At 36.5% G+C, this 19645-nt stretch overlaps 1 protein-coding gene across 1 annotated transcript in view; it reads right to left on the bottom strand.

Annotated features, from left to right (window-relative positions):
• Positions 1-489: 489 nt before the first annotated feature.
• LOC145243946 (tonsoku-like protein) overlaps positions 490-19645 on the bottom strand; it is a 116656-nt gene continuing 97500 nt past the window's right edge. Inside the window, exons 21-24 of the mRNA XM_080107074.1 lie at positions 11021-11207; positions 6606-6784; positions 5746-5822; positions 490-1836 (exon numbers count right to left, since the gene is read on the bottom strand). Coding sequence (XP_079963200.1) covers positions 1461-1836; positions 5746-5822; positions 6606-6784; positions 11021-11207 — 819 coding nt within the window. The 3' untranslated portion in view covers positions 490-1460. The remainder of the gene's footprint in view (positions 1837-5745; positions 5823-6605; positions 6785-11020; positions 11208-19645) is intronic.

Below are 19645 nucleotides of genomic sequence, written 5' to 3' on the forward strand. Positions count from 1 at the left end.
TCTGAGACCTTTGACAGGATTTGGCATTAAGGTCTTCTCATAAAAATTAAATCATGTTATCATTGGACGAATATTTAACATAATCAGATCCTTCTTAGAAAAGAGGAAACATGATTATAAATGTCGATGTGTCTCCCAAGTTGATCCTTCCATCCATAGCCCTTGAGTCCCTAGAGGGGCATAGGCCATCCACAACTTTTTGGAGATGTTTTTGTAGCGAGGATTTATTTTTTACAGGGTGAGAGTGCTGGTCCCACGCCCAACCTTCCCAGAAGGTACATACAGCGCCTAGCCTTCCCAAATCGTCACCCATCTGGTACTGGCCAGGCTCTGCGTTGCTTAACTTCGGTGATTTGGTGAGAACCGGTGTGTCAACGTGATTGTGCCGTACAAGTTGATCCTTACACTTTTAATATTCCTGATATTCATAAATGACTTACCTGACAAAATTGTCTCTAAAATGGGTATATTTGTGATGACACCACGCTCTATAACAGACACAAGGGGAGTAATGAATAAACGCATATCTAAGGCAATCGCTGAAACCTTAGAGAATGGCCTCCAGTCTGTAGTGGGATGAGGGTATAATAGAGACACGACCTTCTCATTTGAAGATTCAAGTATTTCAGATTTGTATTAAATTTTATCCATAATCATCAGACATCAATTAAGCAAAATTCAGTGAATTTCAATTCCTTCTGAAGCCTTAAATTTTTTTAATGAATGTATTTTGATGAAAATGGGAATAAGGATTCTAGACATAAGGTTTAGTAGGATTATATCTTGATTTTCATTTTTGTAAGGATCATAAAAGTGATGCAAAACTGTTCTGTTTGATTATATAAAAAAATGACAAAAATCTATATTCCAAATTTCAAGATGTTAACCATCTTACCTTTTATTTCTTTAAGTATGTTGAGATGCACAATTCTGTTAACATCTTGAAATCTGGAATATAGACTTTTGTCATTTATTTAAATATGCTCTGTAGTTACATTGAGCTTCATAAATTAAAGGATCGGTATGAATAAAAGGGGAAATATAATTAAATAAATATATTTCCCCATAAACATAGACATTATAAAAATTACATTCATGTACATATGTATGGATTATGTTACTAACAGAATAAAATCCCTGTTGTAAATCTAATAAGGATTCGTGATGGATTTCTCGAAATATATTCTAAAGGTGGTAAAGGACAACCAAAAATGTTAATCTCTGTTTTTCCTATAAAATTTCACATTCCTAGGTCTAATAGCCTAAAATAACTAGTGGACAGTAAGACAGACACATGTCTCTCATATTAGCATAGATAGATGAATATTACGCAACAAGAATTAGTCAAAGTTTTTCCTTTCTATTTGGTAGAGACTGGATACATATGCTTTAGATGTGATAACAGGATTTCTGGCAGGAGTTTTCAATTGGTCATCCAATGTGGATGAAATGATCATAACTCATATGAGACTTTGCAATTGATCACTATTGCGGACACTTAAGCACACCTCATTTTTCCAAAACTCACAGACCCCCAAATCGCCCCAATGTCCAGTCCAGACTTGTTGTAAACTGTTTTTATCAACATTGTCAAGTTTTTGGCATGAGAACCTCAGCTTGACCAGTGGAATTTCCAATGATAACTTGCCGCTAATAGCATCCAAGAGGTTTGAGTTAAGAGGGGCCCTAATGCCACAATGGCTCATGTCCACTTGTTCGAGCGCACACTGACCATTATGCGTAGCGTTATCAAGCAATTCGTACAACACTTGCTGAGTAAAACATGGATTGTTTGATAAATTCACGGAACGCAGCTTGACAGCAAAACACGGAAGCCTGGAAAAAAAAAAATAAATAAATAAGAATGAGGACTTGTCAAAGAAATACTTTATTTTTCTGAATTTTTGAGATGAGGAATTGATAACTCGTATTAGTTGGATTATTCAGATTATTGTTTTCATCTTAAGTGTTATTTTCATAACATTTTGACTGATGTAACCTCTGACCTTATTCAGGTGTATCTTGTCGAATTCAGGAATTCTGAATGAAATCCTTTATTTAAACTAGAATGCTCTCGTTCTGTTAACTATGACTGGGTAGAAGTCTCAAGTAATTTGCAGTTGTATTCTTAGTATCGCCCGCACTGAGGATTGAACCTTTAACCTCTAGAAGAGGTGTCACTTATAACTGAATTTTACTTAGCATTTTTACCTGTTACGCCATGGGTCCACATTATATATATATAAGTCAAAGGTTACAATGGGTCAATACGTTGTGAGAATAACACTGAAGTTGAGAATAATTTGAATAATCAAAATATTTTATTATTAGGTTGGTGCAAAAACAATACCAGTTTCCCACATGTTACTTTTATATATGATTTATGAATTAATTCATTGATATATATATATAGCCATGTTATATATCATTTTGAAGCGCATTTTTCGCGCTATCGAATCGTGTTATTCGTTACTGTTCTCAATCTCGTCATTTATTTTTCTGCAGGCTTTTCGACAGCATGGACAAAATTCAAATCCACATGATTTTTTTGTTCCAGTTCAAACTAGGCTGAAAATGGTGGTTGAAGAAATTTTGCAATGGTGACGAGAGCCTCAAAGATGAAGACGGTCGTAGTCGGCCGACTGCAGATAATAACAAACATTTGAAAGCCTTAATTGTAGCCGATCCTCGCAAAACCACACGTAGTTGCTGTTGAACTCGAGGTCATTCACTCAACAATTGTTTGCCATTTAAAGCAAATAGGGAAGTCAAAAGAGTTGGATAAATCGGTGCCGCATGAATTGAACGATAATCAAAAAAATCGTTGTTTTGAGGTATCTTCTATGCTCCTTCTGCACAACAAAAATTACCCATTTTTGACGTGTGATGACAACTGGCAACAGTGGTTGGATGTTGGAGAAGCTCCACAACACTTCCCGAAGTCGAAATTGCACAAAAAAAAAAAAAAAAAAAAAAGGATATGGTGGCTGTTTGGTGGTCTGTGGCTGGTCTCATCCATCACAGCTTCTTGAATCCGGGCGAAATGATTACGGCGGAGAAGTACTGTTGACAAGTTAACAAAATGCACCAGAAGCTCCAACATATGTGCCTGAGATTGATCAATACGAAGGGATCAATTCTCCTCCATGACGATGCTCGCCCGCATGTTGCTCAACTGACCTTGCAGAAGCTGAACAAATTGGGCTACAAGACCTTGCCTCATCCACCATATTCATCAGACCTCTCACCCACTGATTATCACTTTTTCAAGCATCTTGAAAACTTCCTGTGCGAAAAGTGCGTCAAAAGCCGAGATGATGCCGAATCGACCTTTAATGATTTCATCGCTTCCAGAAGTCCGGATTTTTATGCTAATAGGATAAATAAACTTGTTCCTCGTTAGCAAAAATGTGTCGATTCTAATGGTTCTTATTTTGATTAATGAAGTTTTTTATGAAACTAGTTATGATCTTTAGAAGTTGAATGTCAAAAAACAACATTATTTTTGTACCAACCTAATAATTCAAAGTTAATTCCTAAAAGATATAATGAAATATTTTTTTTACTAGTAAGTCACCAGTTATCAAAATTAAAAACCACCCAAGGATAAGGGGATTGTCAGTTGAATGATGAAGAATGTTATGAGAAGAATGGAAATGATGAAGACAAATTTTTAGAGATTCACCGCAAAAAAGAAAATAAGAGAAAATTGATTTGTCTTTTTTTCTTTCTTTCTTTCATTTCATTTCTAAAGTTTGGCTGAAAGAGAAAAGTAAGATTGTTTTGTTTTACTTTTATGGATATTTGGATTGTAGGTGACACAAAGTAGTTCTGCTAGTGTGTGTGTGTCTGTGTGTATATATATAAATATATATATAAAATAATGTGAGAGATTATATAATTATTTCCACAGTCAAACAAAGAAATACAAAATAAAATGAATAAAACTTTGGAATGTAGCTGTATTGTTATTCATCTATGATATAAAAGCGAAAATGTATGTGTGTATTTTTTTTTCGTATGTCTGCCAAAGGCTTTTGGAGGGAGGGGGGGGGGGCACGAAGGGGTCACAGTTTCTTATAACTTTTTATATACTCCCTAGATTGTAATATCTCCGATTTACGAAAGGAAGTCACATGTATCCTTTATTTCAGTGACTTTTATGTTGCAAAATTCCCGCTGCGCTGTGATTTCATTTTCTCTATAGTGTGAATTTTGACCTAGAAAACCCCACGTTCACGTTCGTTTAATCACCTGCTTTTTTAAACATTGAATTTCACCCTTCCTCAATTCTCTGCCTGCATAGAGTCGTGGTAAGGTGTCAGGCTATTCGCCTCAAGGCTTCGGGTTCGAGCCTACCTCTCTACCAAATTTTTTTTTCTTTTACACCCCAGCTAGTCTATAATAAAAATCTCACCTGTTTGTTTAAATGTATGTACGTATGTATGTATGTCTGTCTACCTAAAACTTTTAACAGATGTGATGGATTTTCACAAGATCGATATTGTTTTGAAGCTCAACCCTTTAGATGACAAATATTGAAAAATTGGCTAAAAACATCAATTCCTTCACCCTCAATTGGACAGTTTTCTTCAAGGGGGGGGGGGTCGTTTGTTTTGCGTCACCATTTTTGCAAGTCATTGTATCGGTTGGAATGATTTTACTAATTTCAACGTTCCGAACTTCCACTTTTTTTTTGCTCAACACACACCTCCAAACACTCGGGCACCCAGACTAGTATATATATATATATATACTAGCAAAAGTACCCGTCGTTGACTGGGTTCAAAAACAGCCTACAGAAAATGGACTCTGATTTATGAAAGTATGATAGGTTATGAAAAGGAAGGGCTATAAAGAGATAGCTTCGAATTTGGGGGTATCAAAACCAAAGCAAAATATGATGAAAGTAAAAATAAAATAGATAAACCCCATAATTTATTATACCATACCTGTTCACACTGAAACACTTATCACAATATTCTGTGGATCTATATTAAAAAACCTTGTTAAACTTTGTAACATATTTACATTTTATGGAGGTCAGGCGCGAACGAACACTCCATAATTTTATTATACCGTATTTCTTCAAACTGAAACATAATTATCAAAGTATACTTATGCAGATAGATATGAAAAGTCTTTATTAAAGTTGGTGCCTATTTCCATTCTATGGAGACCAGGCGCAAACGCAGACCCCACAATTTTATTATACCATCCCTATTTAAGTTAAAACATACTTATCAAAGTATTCTTATGTACATCTATATCAAAAACACTTGTAAACGTTTATTTTTAATTTTTAAATTTTTTATTTCCATACTTTGTGGACCAGGCACGTACGCAGACCCCACAATTTTAATGAATCATCATTATGCCAGATCCAACATACCTATTCCTGTGTCTCTATACATCTTCTATCATTATATGTGATCAGTTTTCTATAATAGTCAACCATATAGGAGCCTATTCATGACTAGGCACACACACAGACGTTCAGCTTTATATTATATATATATATATATATATATATATATATATATGACAAAACAGCTATATTCCAAATTCAAAGATGTTATTCATCTTACCATTTCTTTCTACATGTGAAAACGTTTAACTCTTGACAGTATCTGTTTCGTAGCGCAGAAACAATCATAATTATTATGTTAATTATGAATATTTCCAGCACAGACTCCTCAGAAACAGATACTGTCAAGAGTTGACGTTTTTATAAATCACACTTACCTAACAAGGAGATTGCCATCATCAAGACTTAAATCGCAGCCAGACAAAGAAAGTTCTCGCAATTCTGGTTGTTCACACTGCATAAAAAAAAAAAAATGGATGAATACACTTTGTTATAAAATTTCAGATCAAGTAAAAAAAAAATTGATAACAGTTTAGATCAAGTAAAAAATTATGTTTTTTTATAACATGAAAAACACTTAACAATTTTATGGAATTACGTTTCTATATTTTTGAGATAAAGATTGATTATTCGCATTATTTTGATTCTTTGAACTACTGTTCTCACCTAGAGTGTTATTTGCACAACATTTTGGTCGATGTGACCTCTGACCTCCTTCAGGTGTATCTTGTCGAAGTTGGGAATCTTTTTGTCAAACTCAGAAATCTGCACAAAATTTCGAATGGAACCCTTTATTTAATCCACAAGGGTAGCATGCTCTCGTTCCATCAGCCATGACTGAGTAGAAGTCCTAAATAATTTACAATTGTATTTTGAGTGTTGCCCTCACTGAGAATTACACCTTCAACTTCCAGAAATGTAACTTTACAACTGAATTTTACCAAGTACTTTATCTAATATGCTATGGATAGTTTTAGATTCCCGAATTCGACAAGACACATCTGAAGAAGTTTGGAGGTTACATTAACCGAAAAATGTGAAAATAACACTTAAGATGAGAACAGTAGTCTGAAGAATCCAAATAATATGAATTTTATGGAGAGTTGCTATTTTAAATTAAGGTAATTTTCTACGAGAAGTGAAAAAGTACCATTACTTACCAACGGTAAAAAAAATAAAAACTTACCAGGAGTAAAAAACAGTATAAACTTACCAACGGTAAAAAAAGTAAACTTACCAGGGGTAAAAAATTCATAAGAGAAGAACAGACAACTTGATTGGACAGAGTTGATGACTTGGTCGTCCAAGAAAGATTCAAGTTAACGAGACGTGTTGGGTCTAGCCATTTAAATAAAAGACGGATTCCACTGGATTCAAGAATATTGAATGATATATCAACATCCTGCAAAAAGCAAGCTGAAAAGAAAATAAAATTTGTTGTAATATTGACTATTAACTGGAATAGCTGTCCCATAATAATGAGACACACATCATCATCATCACCAACACCACCATCATCATCAGATTTGGTTTAGCAGCTGTTTTATATGTTAGCATGTGTTCGTCAGATTTTAGAAATTGACTTCTAAACTAACCTATCTTTGGTCAGGTTTTTATTTATCCTTTTTTTTTTTCTCTCAATCCCTTCTATATCACATTTGTCCATGTTTTTATTAGGCTTCCCCTGTGAACTGACCCTACTATCTCAACTGTTCTACTACTAACCTAAGCACTCTCATCTACTTTTTAATGTGACCAAGCCAACTAAATCTCTTGCTTTACACACATCTCCCTATACTGTTCTGAGATAACTTGATCTGAGCATGTCTTTTCATATCCTCAAACCTAACTGGCCAGATTTTACGTTTATGCATCATTACACTGCATATACATGCCTGATAGTTTTCTGCTGGTTAGTAATGACCAAAGTTCCCTGAACATATTCTATTCACTTCCCACTCTTGCAATCACAAACAGTCATTAATAAGACTAAGCTGTTCTCTTTTAACAATTACAAGATGCCTCTCCAATAACCAATATCCATGACTAATAACAGCCTACCTGAGAATTTTTCCTTCAAACTTCTTGGCTTAACATTCACAGAAAATATGAACTGGAACAAATATATTGAGGACATTGGGAAAGCTGCTGCAAAGAGGGTGGGCTCTCTCTATCATGCTTAAAAACTACCCATACCTGAGAGTATCCTGTACCTCTACAAGGCAACCATTCACCCATGCATGGAGTATTGTTGCCACATCTGGGCTGGTGCATCTACCACAGGTCTCTCCATCTTGGATAGGGTTCCAAAAAATGGTCTCTAATCTGATAGGTCCCAATTTGTCAACTAGTCTCCAACCCCTGTCCCATCACCACAATGTTGCACCCCTGTGCCTGTTTTACAAGTTTTTTATTTTAATGGAATGGGCTCTGATGAACTCTGATGTGACCCCCTCAACGTACGTATCCCCGGCAAACCCGCTTAGCAACAAAATCCTACCCCTTCACTGTTGAGGTTCCTAAATGTCAGAAAGTTTTCTACTCTAATAGCTTTTTTAGAATGGCTAGACTTTGGAATTCCCTACCTGCTACCTGCTTCCCAAACTACTAATATGCAGAAATCAAATACAACCAAGATCTTAATCTTTCTTAGGCATGGTCCCAATTAGTAGCCCCTTACGTCCAAGTAGCAATATGCCTTGTTTTGGGGTGAAGATGAGTAAAAAAAAAAATGATGTTGATAGTTATTTAATTCTCGATGTAGGTGTGAAAATTCATATGTGCACTCACTTGCCCTGATCGTCTTACACATTGTTCCGGGTTAAGGCAGTCGTCAATCTAGCCAGCACTGCTATGAAGAGTTCTCATACCCAGTAAAATATGTCTGTTTATAAACAATAATATATACTAGCAGGACCCGTGGAAATTCCACGGTAGTTGAAAGTTTTTAAAACACATAAATAAAATAAATAAAAAATAAAATAAAACAAATAACAATGAATTTAAAACAATTTTTTAGCAAATTCTTTTTTAACCTTTTAAAGCTAAAAAGAATTGATTAAAATTTTTTTTTTTTTCCCAATGCAAATTCAACATACAACATATTTTTTTTTTTACTTTTGTGTCTTCAACCTCAATCTATGCAATAATGGTGAACAGCACCTTTTAAAGATCAGATTTGATAATTGATGTAGAATCAGGTGGAAAACAGTTTGAGGGGAGGAAGGGACTCAAATATAAAAATGGCGCTACAAAAATGTATATAATGACCCCTTGACGTACATATCCCCAACAAACCTGCTTAGCAGCAAAATCACACTCCTTCACTGTTGAGGTCCCTATATTCCAGAGAGCTTTCTACTCTAATAGCTTCTTCCCTAAGGCAGCTAGACTTTGGAATTCCCTTCCTGCTACCTGCTTCCCTAACTAACTGTGCTGATATGCAGAAATCCAAATGTAATGTAAACTAAGATCTTAATCTATCTTAGGCATGGTCCCAATTAGTAGCCCCTTACGTCCAAGTAGCAATATGCCTTGTTTGGGGGTAAAAATGAGTAAAAAAAAAAAAAAGAAGAAAGAAAGAAAAAAAAAAGAAAAAAAGACACTTTTGAAAACATTGCATTTATTAGAAACTAGTTCTATTCATCCAGCATTGCCCAATTAACACATATTACTAGAGGGAGGGGCTTATTAGAAAAAAATAATTAAGTCATGAAGATAGCATGTTATCACCTTATCGGATGCAGGGCGAAAGATTTTGGGAGGAAAAACATTGCCAGTTTAGGTTGATCACTGGAGGTACAATAGGAACCACCAATCATCATTGTCCATACTAAACTTTTAAATAAAGAATTACAGCAAAGCTATTAGATATGTAAAGTTTAAGGCTTTACCGTTTGGTTACAAAATGTAGAGTGGTTTTTGGTAAATAAAAAAATCGAATAAAAATTGAAACCATGAGGAGTCCAAAACAGAGGTGTAGACATTAAAAAAAAAATATATATATATATACTAAAAATTTTCAGTCAAGTTTTAATAAACATCTGAAACTGAATAAAACTAAATTGAAACATGGAATCGACAAGAAATGCAAATGTAAAACTGTATGTATTCTAGTTTGCAAGTCGATTCATTTCTTTCTGGAAAAACTTTCACAGCATTCCCCTCTGAATTGAAACTGTAAAAATTGTGGATATGTACTCGTTGGACATTTAATGCTGGGCTAATCAACTTTACAAATATTAATGGATTGTTTTATATTGTTCTGGACCCCCCCCCCCCAAATTTGACCTGGCAAAATCTTGATCTTACATTACTTCTGTTAGAGTGTCGATGCAGATGTCTATATCTATGTTAGTGCATTTGTATTATACACATTGTATCATTTTCATATGATTTCTTTTCATGCAACTCATGTCTTCAACCGACACTGGTCAGATCTCACTTCAATACATCATCATACTGTGTACACACGCTTGATAGACTTTTCTTGTTGGTCAACAGTGCGAGTTAGTAACAACAGAAGTACCCTGAACTTACTCCACCCATTCTTAATTATTGATATCATACTAGCACCTGCTCCAGCCTGTGCTTCAATAGTATCACCAAAGTAACAAAATTTCTAAACAACCTCAATAATATTGCCATCTACATATACTTTGTCCACGTCTGCACTATTATGCTAAAGATTTGGACGAATGCTATGGAAAGTAAAAAGTCTCAGAGTTACCGAGATCAAAGTGATGATCAGTAGTTGTAGTGTTGGGAAGCTCCCCCCAGAAAAAGGAAAATTCTTTTGCTCGGTTTGTGGAAAGGGAGTCTGGTGCAATTCAATTTTTTGTGGTATCTCTAAGTAGCAGGTAGACAAGTGCAGTAGAATTACTGGTTGAAAGAGGACAAACAATATTTTGTGCAAGAAGTGTAAGAATGGAAAGGGATGAAAACTCAGATGCGGAGAAAGTATATTTGTATGGTGAAAGCTATTAGAGTTGTCAAGTTTTGTGTCTTGTGGCACCGTTAGAGCACAAGGTGGAGCAAATGCTAGCGTGATTGCAAAAATTAGGAGTAAATTTCGTGAACTTCTGCCATTACTAAGTAGCAGAGCATTATCACGGTCGACCAAAGGACAGAATCTATCAGTCTATGAGATGTTTGTACGTAGTATGTGAATGTATAACAGTGAAAGTTACATGGAAAGAAATGATACGAGAATGATATGATGGATGTGTAATGTGGGTCTTAAAGACAAGCTTAGTTCTGATGAGCTCAAATGAGGATTAAATCTGGTGAGCATAGGGAGATGTATGTGGAAGAGTAGACTTCGTTGGTATGGTCACATTAGAAGAATGGCTAAAAATTATTCAGTTAGATGTAGCACAGTTGAGGTAGCAGGCTCAGTTCACAGAGAAAGGGTAAGAAAAACATGGGATGAAGTGATAAAAATAGACCTTCAGGATAAAGAAAAACCTGGCCAGAGATAGACTACTTTGAAAGTTAATTTCTTAAAGCTGTCCGATACATGTCAGCATATAAAACAGAGGTTAAACCGATGATGATGATGATGATGATGATGATGATTTCAGTTTTATTAAACTTGAATCTTAAGGTGCATATAATTGAGATTTTCATTTCTCATCACCACAAACTACTTACCTCGCATATCATGAGTTTCACTAAGAGCTGGCGGCAACCGATATGCCATTTCAAAGAATTTATACGTGATGTTACACGAGACAAGACTCAAGCGAATGAGCGACGGCAAAATAGAAATGAGACCCATTAACACGTTGCTGCTCTGATCAGTTAAGCAGTTGTAGCTCAAATTCAAATGTTCCAGCTTCTGTAAGAAGAGAAAGAAACAGCATTATTATATATTAGCAGGAACACCTTGCATTACCCGGAAATTAATATAAATCTTTTAAATTAAAACCTAAGTTATTACCAAGTAAAAAAAACAAAAAAAATTTATTCACATAACCTAGAACATGGATCATTTGGTAAAAACAGTGCCGTTGTTTCATTTTTTGAAAAATAGTCTAATACTAGCATGGGTGCCCGGCGTTGCCTGGGTGTTTGGAGGTGTATGCTGAGCAAAAAAAAAAAAAAAAAAAAGGTCAATTTTTTTAACTTTGACCCCTATTATTACCCCTTAAAATTTATTGTTTTGGGCTCATATTTAGTTATTAAGTTAGATCCATGTCCAAGGAACCTATATCTAAAATTTCAAGTGTTTAGACCCCAAATTGTCGGAGGAGTTTGGTAGAGTTCTCAAAGGTCAAATTGTTGAACTTTGACCCCTTAACAGCCAAATTTCTGCCCGAAAACCGATCACATAGATTTCCCCAAATCTCAGTACCCTGTATATCAAATTTCGAGTCTGTAGACTAAAAATTGACAGAGTTATTGCATAGGGAAATGTACACACACACACTTTCACTTTTATAGATATATAGATAAATAGTCTTGTTAAATATCTAGGTTGTGTTTACCAAGAAATCATTTTGACAAAGGCGTACACTTGGTGACAAATGCAAAAAACACCATAAAATAATTATCCAATGTACCAAAAGGATTTTTGAATAAAAATAATGAACCTGACATCATGTTTAATACCTGCACCTTATGTATCGAGAAGTCAGGCGTGCACCTAGCGACAAAAGTAAGAAACATAAAATAATTATAAAATTTACTAAAAGGTCATTTGAATAAAAATTATGAACCTGACACCTGGGAAGAAACAACCAGCATGGGAAGAAACCACAAACTTGATCAATTGTTAAAAGAAGATAAGTTAAAGTATATTTGATAGGACATTACAGGTGTAATCAAGTCAAACTAAAGTCAGATCAATCCAGTGAAATGATAATGACCGAATAAAACACTCTTGGGGTGTAGCTACAGTGACAATAGTTATATAAGAACAACCAAAATGGGTATTAGAGTCTTTTTATCTTCATTTTTGTTTAGTCTCCTTTTTTTTCTAAATTACGATGGTCATTCTGAAAGTAAAGCCTCCTATTTTCTTTTTAACTCTAAAAGTTGAAGAGCTACGAAGATGAGAGTGATACTATTAAAACAAACACCCTTTCGTGCTCCAGAATTTATTTTTTCTACATAGTTACCACCATTCTCAATGCACTTTTGTCAGCAATTCAATGATACATCTGCTTCTGACGCACGTCCATGGCAGGAATTGCTTTCTTAGAGTCTTATACTGTTAATATCGACAAGAGAGAGATGAAATTTTCAAGTCAAGAATGCGTATGTTCAGATTATAATAATGCAATTTGTAACCCCCTCTGATCCATTCAAGTGGAATAAAATAGGAGGCATTACTTTTGGAATGGCCCTTGTATTATTGTATGTGCTTTTTTACAAAATTATTTAAAAAAAGGAAACACCAAAAAAAGAAATGAACCCCCCCCCCCAAAAAAAAAACATTTTTAATTTAATTATTTTGGTATCTTCAGGCATTAAATTAATAATTAAACCAAATTGTTATGGTAATATTGTTGAAAATTTTATTTATAAACTTATTATATATAAATAGCTTCACAAGCTTTCAATTATTTAATATACTTGGAATAGTCGATTCCAGAATTTGTTAGGAAAAACAGTGTTCAACCAGTTGTTGATCCTCGTAATATCCAGTTTCTATTTAGCACAAGGATTGTATGTGACTTAAGGTTGAGCTTACTGTAGGATGGATCCATTATTGAGCACCACAAAGGCAATCATGACCCTGTGGAGTTCAGTAAAGACCACCAATCGGATTGATGAATTCACAATGAGAAGTCATCAGTTTTAATAACAATACACACGAAAAAATTGAAATGGCTTAACATATTTCAAAAATTGCATACATAGAAAGAGCTTAATAAGCTAAGAAAGAATCTTTAAAATTTTTTTTAAATCCAATTAAAATTAAGGCAGTTATGGCTATTTTTGTGCCTTGCATGTTTGAATATTTTTCCCTCTTTAAGACCATTGCAAAGTCTGTCAAATTAAAATATCGCGAGGAACAAAACCATCTAACATTCGCATATAATTTAAAGCTAATATTCTTTCCATTTTCAGGCATATTGTAACCGATAACTTTTCTTCACTTAAATAGACTATTTTGCCGCTTACAATGCCATGTCACTTAATTAATAAGTCAATGCTATAGTAAAGACAAACTCGGTAAAAAAAAGAAATTATGCTAAGTTATTTAGAGGACATGAAAACTTTATTTAAGTACGATACTTAATATAATCAGCCATCGAAAAAAATTTTTTTTTTTTTTTTTTTTTTAAGAAAAAAAAAAAAAAAAAAGTTAATAAACATCAGTGACCCCCCCCTTCCTTGTACACTGCCATTTCCTTTCCGGATCCCTGCTCCGAACTTATGCTCGTGATCCATCATCTCATCTGAAGATGAGGGGCTCTTATGCCTTACACAACAATTTATCAGTCTGTACTATTGTCTATAAACTGATATCATCAACAATTAGATAAGCTGTTTTTAAATTTCCCCTCTTGACAAAATTGCAAACCGGAATGCAAACGGATTTTCCTTTGCGTTAGAGGATTGAACTGAAGCAGTATACTTAATATGTACAATACGTGCGTACTAAACTAAACCACCTTTGTTACCTATATACAATCGCCTATACTGAATCCTCATCGGCTCAAAGCTCTCTGTATCCCCAGACTCTTAATTTCTCAAATCTTATATCACCAAGACATCCTTCTTAATTGATACAAGAATCCTCCTGAGCAGTTCAACATCCAGTGATCATATATCCAATCCTCATGAAATTGTTTATATCACCCTGAATATTACCTTAAATCTTTATTCTATCCCTAAGCTAAGTAGAACACCTAATAACACTCTAGTCAACTACTTTTAAAATTAGATAAACCCAGTTTCAATATTAGAAGTACATCGTCCCTCACCTTGACTACAGACTTGTGCAATAAGTCATGAAACTATTGTACCTAAAATTCCTCTCCAAACTACAAAATACTGCTGCTTGTATACTAAGCAAGTACCTCCTATAGATACTTTACCTCCAAGATGACTGCCTTGTCTGTTTTGCATGACAAACCTTATTATTTTTTACTTAAATTCTCTTTCTCCTGATCACTAACAAATCAAATCTGCTCTACTTCCTAAGTTGACACTAAACAAATCCGTCTCACGTAACTTAGATGGGTCCTTGCTCTCCGCCCTTGACCATAACAAGCTCGTAAATCGATACCCATTAACACCTAAAATTTCCTAGGCATGCTCCCGATTATAACTCCCAACCCATAACCAAGCTTCTAAGTAAATACTTACTAGCCTTAGTCCAATACATTGACTTAAAGTAATCTATAATGAACAGTAACCATTAATATCTCTTTATTAAGAGATAGTATTGCAGTAATTATTACACAAACTAAACCGGTACTCATTGAAATAAAAACTTCCGGATATTAAGAGAAAGGCGAAGTCATTCTCCTTAGTTGTAGTCTAAAGGCAACTTACTCAAATTGTCTAAAATTCCATGCATTCATATACAATACTACTTATCCATCCATCTATACTTTAACTATACTTACAGAATATGCAATAACCTATATCTATCAGGTATAACTGTACTCCACATCAAATGTTCTCTTGTCTCTATACTAAGCATATCTAATCTTTCAGTCTTACTAAATGTCCGGTTTGGGCACCAAATCAGAATTTCTAATAGAAAGTAGATCATACTCTAACACTTTATCCTAATCCTAAACCTACTAAACCATATCTAACCATACATTCCTAAACCTACTAAACCATATCTAACCATACATTGCTAAACTTACAAAACTATATCTAACCATACATTAACTCGACTCTCTCGATCCAATACTGTAGCAAATTTAACTGCTTCCACTGCATGAATTTTTACGTATACCCTCTCTCAGTATAAATGAAAATGGACAGCATAATAATGCCCTTTTTAAACCACACTTGAGGAGTGAAAATCTTCTGTAGAAGCTAACCTAAATGCCCGATTTTTCCAGGAGATATTAACCTAAATAACCAATAAATATTAACTACCCATGCGGGGTCGCAGAAATATCTGGATTAGGACCCAGGCGCGGGGCGAACCCCCTCGGAGCTGATGGACCCGTAGGTCTTCCCAGGCCATCCGTCTAGGAGAAGGAAAACTCTGAAACTAAACCTAGGGGAGGGAGGTCTCTTCAGTCCTGGACGACAACCTTCCTAGAGCTGGTGACTCAAACAAATCACCGGTTGGCAAACCTAAACTGCTTAAGGAGGAGATAGACTCTGTCTATCGCTCGGCTTTCATACTCCTTCTTTGCCTATTGGCCAGGCGTAGAGGTACTATCACAGGGACTCGCTTGAATCACCCAGTGGTTGACCTTGTTTCCTGACTAGGGTAATGAACGCCGCTTTTCCCCACTCCTGCCACATCCCATCCCCCTAAACTGGACACAGTGGGGTGCTTCAGTGCCATATATGTCAGTGCAGTTGGACTGGGCTGGCTTTGCCTAATGGATTGAGGGTACCGGATTGACAGTTCCTGGCTGCTGTTTCCGACTGATAGTACAGGAGCCCTAACTCTTTGGTAGCGCTTAGAGCGGCTGCTCCATCAACAGTTGTAAAATATCGGGATGTTTGTAGTGCCATGTCGCGCATGGAAAGGGACCCTGCACTCATCCCCGGTGGGCTTTCCTGAGGCCACAATCCTGTGGGTGAGGACAGCTGATGGTCTACTTGTATTGCATGTCTGGTATTCTGCACAACTACTTGTCCAGCACCCCCTCACTCATCCACCCTAACTGAAACTTTTAAATAAAATAAAATGAAATGACAGCTCAAGCAAAAGTTACGTTTAAACCAGGACCAAACTCAAAGAAAACCAACCTGCCTCCTCCCTTGAGGCTTGCATTTACTAATATCCGCGGGCTTAGAACTAACTTAGATGATGTTGAGTCATTTCTCCTTGTAAACACCCCGGATATCTTAGCATTAAGTGAAACTAACCTTCACTCCTCCATACCCTCTAACCACTTTAACATGCCTGGTTATCTCCCACTCTACCGTAAGGACTCGGACAGACATATGCATGGACTTGGAGTCTATATTCGAAACACCCTCCCCCTAACTAGAGAAATAAAACTAGAATCAGAGGGCCAGGCCTTTATGTGCTTCAGACTAAATATGCAACACAATATTAGCTACTTATATTTTCTCTACCGCTCTCCCTCAAACCAAGACTGTACCCTAATAAACAAAGTCTCAGACAGCATAGATATAGCACTCTCCCTCGATACTAGCGCACAAATACATGTATTTGGTGACTTCAATGTCCACCACAGTAACTGGCTAGGATTCTCAAATCACACAGACGTAGCTGGTAGCGCCACATATAGCTTCTCTATATCTCATTCCCTATCTCAGATGGTTACATTTCCGACACGTTTCCCAGACCAGCACGATCAACATGCCTCACTTCTAGATCTCTTTCTGACAACAGTTCCCAATGACTGTACAACAAATGCCCATAGCCCACTCGGGAATGCTGATCACGCTGTGATAATGGTAGAAATCAGCCTAAATTCTCGCCCTAAAACTGAAGACCCACTACTCAAAACAACGAGGTATTACAAAAAGGCTGATTGGGAAGCCATCAGGGAGCTCATCAGAGATGCCCCATGGCAAAATATCTTTACTCTTCCAGCGGAACAGTGTGCAAATGAGACAACTGAATGGTTCAAAACTGCTATTGAAGCACATGTTCCCGCACGGAAATACTATAGCAAGCCCCACTCCCCCCAATGGTTTACTTCTGCTTGTGCAGCTGCCATTTGTCAAAGGCAGCATGCGTTCCGCAGACTCAACCGACATAAGTCCAGCTCAAATAAACAGAAGTTTATAGAAGCTAGAAATAATTGTAAGAGAGTGATAGACACAGCTAAGTCAGATTACTCTGAAACCACCAGAAAGCGCATCGAAGCACAGAAATTAGGAACCCGGGATTTTTGGAAAATCTACAACAGCGTAGTTAATAATGGACAGTCAATTATTCCCCCACTAACAAACAATCATGAGGTTGCTTGCACGGCAACTGACAAGGCTAATCTGCTTGCCAGTCGGTTTGCCTCAAACTCCACACTGAACTCGGTACACCACTCACTCCCTGATTTTCCTCTGCGAACAGACGCCACACTTGACGACTTGAAAATCACCCCTTCTCAGGTACATGCTATTATAAAAAACCTAGACACCTCTAAAGCATGTGGACCAGATCTCATCCCGGCTGTGCTATTAAAAAAATGCTCTGCCGAGGTTGCTCCAGTTCTGTCCAAACTTTACAATAAATGCCTTAACGAATCTTGTTTTCCCGACTGCTGGAAAACCGCCTCTGTGGTACCAGTCTTCAAGAATTCTGGTGAAAGAACTGACCCACTAAATTATCGCCCCATTAGCCTCCTCCCACTTTTCGCCAAAATATTTGAGTCCTTAGTTAATAAAGCCCTAGTCCAGCACCTAACAGCTGCTAAACTCTTGACTGACAAACAATATGGATTCAGGCAAGCCCGTTCAACAGCAGATATCTTAACTGTAGTTTCTGAACGTATATACCGTTCATTGGATAAAACAGGGGAGGGTAGAGCGGTGGCCCTTGATATATCTAAGGCTTTTGACAGGGTATGGCACGATGGTCTTCTAAGGAAAATTAGATCATATGGAATCACTGGAAGAATTCATAATGTAATTAAATCCTTCTTAAGTAATAGAAAAATCAAAGTTGTCCTCGACGGACGTACATCCAAACAATATGACATAAATGCGGGAGTGCCTTAGGGGTCTATCCTTGGACCTCTATTGTTCCTGATATTCATAAACGACCTCCCTGATAATATTGTTTCGGAGATGGGTATATTTGCCGATGACACCACTCTCTATAACAGATATGAGGGGAAAACAAATGAACACATATCCAAGAAAATGGCAGAAACACTAGAGGATGACCTCCAATCCGTAGTGGAATGGGGACAAAAATGGTTGGTCTCATTCAATGCTGCTAAGACTAAGCTTGTTTCCTTCAATAACTACAAGAAACCTTCTCTACCACCAATAGCAATGGCCAAGAACACATTGCCTGAAAGTACTTCTTTTAAACTCCTCGGCCTAACGTTTACAGGGAATATGAACTGGAATAGATACATTGAGAGCATTGCCAAGGCTGCTGCAAGGAAGGTTGGCTCCCTCTACCGTGCTAGAAAACTACTTACGCCTGCCAGTATCCTATACCTCTATAAGGCAACCATTCGCCCATGTATGGAGTACTGTTGTCACATCTGGGCTGGTGCATCTGCTGCTTGTCTCTCGCTCCTGGACAGGGTTAAAAAAAGAGTCGCAAACCTGATAGGTCCTGAACTGTCATCTGGGCTTCAACCTCTGTCCCATCGACGAGATGTTGCATCCCTCTGCCTGTTCTACAAATACTTTAATGGTGAATGCTCTGACGAACTGCAAACACTTGTACCTCCCCGACGTAACTACCCCCGACAAACCCGACAAGCTACTAAGTCTCATCCCTTTACAGTGGAGATCCCTAGGTGCAAGAAAGCCTTTTACTCCAATAGTTTCTTCCCCAGAACTGCGGGTCTTTGGAACTCCCTTCCGGGATTCTGCTTTCCCAACTGCAATGATATGCAGAAGTTCAAGTGTAATGTTAACAAACATCTTTCTACTCTTCTCCCTTCATAATGACCCCGCTAATTAATTCCCTAATAGTAGCCCCCTGCTTCAAAGTGGCACTGTGCCTTGTTTGGGGTGAAAATTGAATTAAAAAAAAAAAAAAAAAAAAAAAAAAATATGCATTTTGTCACATATTTTGTAGTACCTTTTTTTAGCAAAAATGCTATATCTTTGTTAAAACACAGGATTAAGCAATGAAATTTGCTATGTAAGTGTATTTCTGTGCAAGAAATCAGGATGACACTGAAAATCTCCAGAAATTAATGGTTTCCAAATAATCTGCAGAAAATGTACATAAATTCCTTAAAAATGCCATGCATCCATTAAAAGAAAAGAAGTTAGAAAACTCAAAGCTGAATTGTAATGCATTTTATACACAAAAAACTGAAATCTAAATCTAGGACTGTTTAAAAATGAATATATTGCAATATTTCTTTGGTATTATTGTAGATTAATACCGTCTGCTCCCCCCCCCCATCCATCTGACCACCTCTCCAAAATATGTGATTCTACCTTTATTGACGATTATGT

The sequence above is a fragment of the Euprymna scolopes genome, chromosome 22, assembly GCF_053919585.1.
Source record: "Euprymna scolopes isolate OS-2025 chromosome 22, ASM5391958v1, whole genome shotgun sequence".
NCBI lineage: Eukaryota > Metazoa > Mollusca > Cephalopoda > Sepiida > Sepiolidae > Euprymna > Euprymna scolopes.